General features: G+C 40.4%; 1 protein-coding gene across 1 annotated transcript in view; it reads left to right on the forward strand.

Annotated features, from left to right (window-relative positions):
• Positions 1–2221, forward strand: part of LOC140491599 (thiosulfate sulfurtransferase/rhodanese-like domain-containing protein 2) — a 31587-nt gene extending 29366 nt beyond the window's left edge. Inside the window, exon 9 of the mRNA XM_072590031.1 lies at positions 1374–2221. Coding sequence (XP_072446132.1) covers positions 1374–1606 — 233 coding nt within the window. The 3' untranslated portion in view covers positions 1607–2221. The remainder of the gene's footprint in view (positions 1–1373) is intronic.
• Positions 2222–6911: the final 4690 nt, after the last annotated feature.

Raw genomic sequence — 6911 nt, forward strand, 5'->3', positions numbered from 1 at the left:
TATAAATGGTACCTTTTGTTATTATGTGGGATTGTCAAGGTTGTAAATTGATATTTTAGCATTATGAATGCTCAAAATTGTAAAGCTGCAGGTGAATGTGGTGCAGCATATCAAGTCATTGGAGTAGAGAATATTTTAGTTTGTTTAAATCAAAATATAACAAAATCTATTGTTGTTCAGTTCTGAAGAAATCATACCAGACTCGCAACATTAGCTCTGTTTCTTTTTCCACAGATGCTGCCAGACCTGCTGAATTTCTCCTGCATTCTATGGTTTTTATGAACTAGAAATTGTCTGGTACCATAGTTATCTTGCAATTATGTATCCAAAAGGGGTCCTCAGATAATTTGTCGCCTTCAGCAATTTCAACCTATGAATGTAATTTGGATTTCAACTGTGTTTATTGTTGATTGACAGTATTTTCAGAGAGAAGTAATTTGGCTTATTTGTTATCTGTTAGAAAATATAACATTTGGCAGTCTGTGGCAACCAATGATGTGGCTTTAAAAACTGAGTAGTTTTGAGTCATTAGAATTCCTGCCTTGAAGGCTACCTATATCATCTCATTAAACTATCTCTTGCCTATTGTCAACACCAAATGGTCAATTCTAGTTACCTTCAACCAGCAATTTATGCTGATTCCACATTCAAGATTTATGTTGAAAGATCATAATTGATTTTCAATAATTGACACTTTTGATGGCTCTTGTGATGCCACATTACTTTCAGAATGTGCCTCCCTCTAAGCACAATAAAGGTCTCCATGATTATCTCACTCTACTACTGATGCAGATATCCCAGACCAGTTAATCATTTTCAATGGGAAGCTAAATTAACTTTACTGAAAATTTATCAAACAAATCACTGCTCCCCTTCAAGAAAGTGAGGTAGAGTAGGAAATGTTTAGATTGCAAGGAATGAAAAAACCTGAATTTATGTCTGGGACCTCAAATATTATTAATCACTTTTGAACAGCAGCCATTATTGTTGATAGGTGAAAATGGTACCTAATTTTCTTTCAGAAAGATCTTTATCAAGGGTAAATGAAATGAATGACCCAGATCGATGTATTTTTGATGATGTTGGTTAGGAGTGTCTCACTGTTCAAAAAGGTTCAGCTGACTGAGCAGCATTCTACATAGCTTCACTTAATTCAGCAAAGCAGAAATTATTCTTTTGTACAGTCTCCTTTAGCATTATCTTCCAAGTCATTCAATTTCAGGCTCATAACTATTAATAACAAAAGTATCCATACATGGAATTATCATAAACATCGGCATGTTCGTTGGTCCTTCAATTTGTGTCTGTAATTGTATTTAACATGTTTGTAGTTCTAATGCTTATGAAACTAATCCTGTGATTTTCTTCTCCAGAATGCAGCTATTGTGGTGTCCCATGGGATGAATACAGACTCTGCAGTACCTCTTATTGCTGTCAGCTTGTTTTATCTTGTGTTCAGTGTCGAAAAAAAGGCCTTCTAGCCTGTTGTACTGTCTGCCAAGAAAAGGAAAGCTCAACAACTGAAACACATTCAGGCCGCCCTAGAAAAGAGGAATGTGAATGTACTGAAAAACGGGTGCGGATTCCTGTCATGCTTCCACATTAACTTTTTTAAACCCAGAAATAGAGAGATCAGGTTTGAAAGTATAGGGATTTGTATTTACGTAGTGATTTTCAAAACCTAGGGCATTTCAAAGTACTTGAGTACTTTTAAAGTTGAGTCACTATGGTAATGTAGGAAATACATTGCCAGTTTGCACATAGCAAGATCCTGCATGCATTGCGTAAATGACCAGATAATCTGTTCAGAGCTCTGATTTGAGGTTTATGATTTATTTTAATACCTTTTTAATAGTTCTATTTTAAACACTGATTTACAGTGATCAGGCAGTGCCTGTGGAGAGAATCAATGTTACTGTTTCACATCAAAGATCTTGCATTGGAACTGAGTTTTTAGTCATGAATGCTCATTGGCTTAAAATATTAACTCTCTTTCTATCCAGAGATGCTGCCTGGCCTGCTGAGTTTTTTTCAGCTTTTATTTTTGTTTTTATTTCAGATCGCCAGAATTGGCAATATTTTGCTTTTGATTTATTGTGGCGTAAATTCATCTACATGCTGCTTACAGCTTAAATAATACAGTTGATAAATAACCAATTCTGAATAATAATTTTATTTCAGGTATTTTGTATTAAAAATAAATTCATGTTTTTGAGGCCTACTTTTTCATTCTAACTTCTTCAGCAGGCACATTATAACATTATCTATTGTTGTTGCATTAACATAAGGTATTTTGACTCATGCAGGATAAGAAGAATTTGTCAATATTCTCAACTTTCAATCCTTGATTAACCATCATAGTATTTAATTTGGAATAAGATAACAAAACTGATACACATGCACAGTTCATGAAAAGCACATAAAATTGTAAAGAATTCATTTTCTGTAACTTCACATTTCCCTGGCTTCTAATTAGCTATGCATCCCTTTGTTGACAAGGTCCTTTTGATGGCCTTCCTCCCTATTCTTTTTGTAGTTATTTGATTCTCCACCTCTCATCTGCTTTGTTGTTATTTGCTTCATCTCACACTCCCCTTTTTGCAGGTACTGCCTTTTCCCATTTTCTCCCCTCCTCTTTCCAGCAACTCACCTGTGCTCCCTCTCCTTTCTAACCTCTCAACCTGTCTGTTTTCCCTTGTTCCCTCCCCTGCTTCTCCCATCCTTGCCCTGTAAACTCACTTCTCCGCATTACTCATATCCTCTCCTCATAGGCTTACTCCACAAACACTCAGTTGCTAGTGAACAGAATGGGGGAGAAGCAGCCTTTGAATGGCGGAGCAACTCCTTTCAAAATTTCTCAGTTCCATTTTCAGGCAAGTTTTTTTCTGATTGATTGTTTGCTGTCGTGATTCATTTTTCCCAGGTGATGTGGCCACTTGCAGAGCAATTTCAACTGCAGCCTTCAAGTATTTTGACCTGTTTTGCTGCATTGACTAGGTAGATTCCCTATGGTAGATAACACCGCGGACTGCTACCAACGCGTCTCAGACGTTTCCTCATTAATATAATCTAAGCAACATGTGCATCCAGTGGCTCAAGGTGCTGTCTGCCCTAAGAGAATCCTCAGTCTACATGGCTCTGGTTTGAGACAATGTTGTGTGTGTGAGTGTATTTTTAGTCCATTTCATACATTTGGACCAAATCAAGAAATGTCAGATGCTGTTGTTTAAATTAAGTTTCTAAGCTCAGAACAGTTTTACATAACACTCTGTGGTGAATTGGAGTTTCAGTACCAACCATTTTAGCTGTCCCAAAGCTTGAAGATACTCTAATCACCATTTGGCATTGTATATGACATTAGCAATGTATTTCTTTGTTGACAAGATCCTTTTGATGGCCTTCCTCCAAACATCATCGTCAGGAGCCAACCAGGGATGAGACCATTTTAAAGCTGGTAATGTGTAACAAACAGGATTAGTAACCATTTAGTTCAGGATCATTGCAATGTGGTAGTTTTCACATTTGTGTTTGCAGGTGGAAAGTACTCGTCTAAAATTCTCAAACTTAAAAAAAAATGCAATAACAATAGTCTTGCCTAAAGAGAATTGGAAGGGTATGTTAACACGCAAGATGATAGATAAGCAGGAAGAAACATTGAAGGACTTGTTTTATAATTCTCAACAATGATACTCAATTTTTGAACCGGCATTCTTGATAAACAGGCAAAAATTATATACCTCAAATACTGCAATCCACTGCCATGTTTGCCTGGAGAGCAGCCCAAACACTTCTGCAAAAAATGTGGCTGGACCTGGAGCAGCAAATCGGCAGCAACTGAAACCAGGAACTTCTTCACTGGGTCCTAAGCAAACTCTCTCCGGTAAAAAAAACCGCACAGTAAATTACCCGGTACACCGGGACCTAAGCAGACCCTCTGCAAAAATATACCAAACCTCAACCTACCTGCTCCACAGGGAACTAGGAAAGATCACTTCATTGGAAGCAGTCACAAACCACTCCACCGGACCACTCAAATGTAAGAAACCTGTGAGAAAGCGGGGTAAGCATGCTGGCCTGCTAGTAAGACTGAGACTTTGCGGTTTCAAGACCCCCCTTCCTAGCTTACTCTGAGCAAATGTACAATCTCTGGAGAACAAGATGGATGAACTCATATCACAGCTCAGCTTCCAGCATGAACTGCGGGACTGCTGCGCACTCTGCTTCACAGAAACGTGGCTCAACCCATCCCTTCCTGACTGCACACTTCAAGCTGAAGGTTTTTCTACACATCGTATAGACCGTACAGCGTCCTCTGGTAAGACAAAGGGTGGAGGGGTTTGCTTTTTAATCAACAACTTGTGGCGCATGGACATTGCAACCCGGGGCAGCCATTGCTCCCCAAACCTTGAATTCCTCACCATCAAATGCTGCCCCTTCTATTGTAAGACCTTGGCTCAATCTACCAATTTACTTTCTTCTATGTGTGAGCCGAGTCCTGCGTGTTCTTTTAAATGAAGCACTAGGAGAAGATATTCAGTCTCACACTCTTGATTTATTTTAAATAGTAAGTGGACAAAGCATTCAGAGCTCTGGGTCTAATCCTTTTTCCCTGACCAACTACCATGTGTGCCAGTTCAAAAAGTAAGACCTCGTTCTGTCCCTGCCCCAGTCTTTTATACAATAAAAAACGTCATACACACACTGAGGTAGAATTATCTTCTCATTGGCTGTTGATCTGACTCCATTCTCCGCCTCCTCGCATTCCCGGATGTCCGACCCCACGTGAGCTTCTTTTGCCCGCGAAACGGATCATCACGTGACCTCCTTGGCCCACTTCCGGGCGCGAAACGGAACATCACGTGATCGCCCCGCACTCTTCCGGGCGCGAAACGGAATGTGACGTGACCGCCTCCTGCGTGTGTTAAACAGCGTCTTCACAGGCTTCTGACTGTTGCAGAGATTCACAGTCGCAGCCAGCCTTCAGTTTTTTTTGTGTAAGCCATATATTTACAAGTCCCCCTTTTGGTCTCATAAAAATGAGACCAACCAACCAACCAGTTCTATACATCACATTCGCTCTCCGATGCATAGTCTTCCCCTCTTGCCAAAGCCATGGTTTTCGTCTCCATCTGTGACATCTGATAGGGCGGGGGAGCCTTCCCTTCAATTGCTGTGATAATTACCCTGTTTAACAAAGATCTAATACAGGGAATACAACAACATCCACACAACACTAACACAATAATCATACCACCGAGGGATATAAACACAGAGGCAATTAATCCTTTCCATTTCCCAAACCACGAGTCAAAAATACCTTCTAAAGGGTTGTCAATACTGGAATGTTCATGTATTTCTTCAGACAAAGATCTTAGACCCTCCAGGGCTCTGGTTACCGAGCCATCAGGTGCCGTATTATTGGGGATAAACGTATAGCATTGGTACCCGAACATAGAGCACACTCCCCCCTTCTCTGCTAACAACACATCTTAAAGCCATTCTATTTTGGACTGTCATCAATGAAGTCGCTGCCAATTGTTCAGAGAGTCCCGCCATCGCATCTCTAGTTCTATTAGCTAGCCTGAGTACATTGTAATGTACATAATTAATTCGGGCAACGTTTTTATTCGGCGTAACTGGGAATAGAACACTGATAATTGGGAGATTCTCAAATCCTGCTGCTATCTGGTCTGCCAATTTATATTCATCAGGTACACCGCGGGGAACATCTATTGCGTCTATGTAAGTGGTTGAGCCGGATGTGACATCAAACAAATCCCTACGAATTCGTGTATACGGATTCATTCCCTGTCGTCGTTCTCTTAAAAGAAATAAGGGCACCCCTAACCTGACCATTGCACAGGTTCCAGACCAATCTGGAGGTAGACTAATATGCAGTGTTCTACCTCCACAGTACCAAAAAAGATCAGCTCTGGCCCAAACCATTGTGCTAGCATTCTGCTAGCCGGTTATATTAATTGTATCCTGACACCAGTCAGCAGGCATGTCTCCCAAGATTATATTAGACCTTTGAACAAAACACATATAATTGTTGGCCCTTGGTGTAAACACTGGAGGTAACGTGGAATTCTTTACAGGTGGAAAAATATCACTTAATGTGGTACAATTTGGAGGGTCCACCTGCATAGTGAGGGCCATCATACAATGAAATCCTATTGAGTCTATATTTGGGAGCAATGGAGCTGGGGTAGTAAACAGGGTTGGCCTTGCCGAAGAACACGCGACGCAATTAGTCATATTCATCGAAATTGCTGTCGCTGTCATCCAGTCCAGCCACAAGTTCTTATCCCCATACCCGGTAGCTAATTTAATAATATCCCTTCTCGTAAGGTTGTTGTGGTCTATTACCACAACTCCTGAACTTGGTTCTACCTCCATGCTTGTATTTTCTGTTTGTGGCTGGCACATAGGAGGGTCCACTAAGGTTACCTTCACTAATCCCATGGTATCCACTCCAGATTGATCTACACCTATTACAAGATAAAAACTTCTGTCATCACTCCCACAGTAAATCTGTACCTCTTTTGGACTAGGATTAATGTCAAATTTCTTCAGGGTTAACAAAAGTGGATTTCTTAACCCTGAAGAATGATCTAGTTGCCCCTTCGCCAGGCTCACATGACCTCGAATGTTCCATCTATTATCCAAAAGTGACGACCTCTTGGGGGTCCAACCCACCCCCATCCATGTTAATACATTATCCCACGATGGGCATGGGTCATAATAAATGGCATAGAAGCAAAGATATACATCATAATCCCTCCAGCTCCCTGTATCTTGACCACAATCAATTACTTGGCATAAATCAAACTGGTATGTGGTACCATGATTCCTATCATGTCTGATATGTACCTGGCTCCTCGCCTCCCTTAAACATTTATCTGCCTCTT

This window comes from Chiloscyllium punctatum, chromosome 2, assembly GCF_047496795.1.
Source record: "Chiloscyllium punctatum isolate Juve2018m chromosome 2, sChiPun1.3, whole genome shotgun sequence".
NCBI classification, from domain to species: Eukaryota; Metazoa; Chordata; class Chondrichthyes; order Orectolobiformes; family Hemiscylliidae; genus Chiloscyllium; species Chiloscyllium punctatum.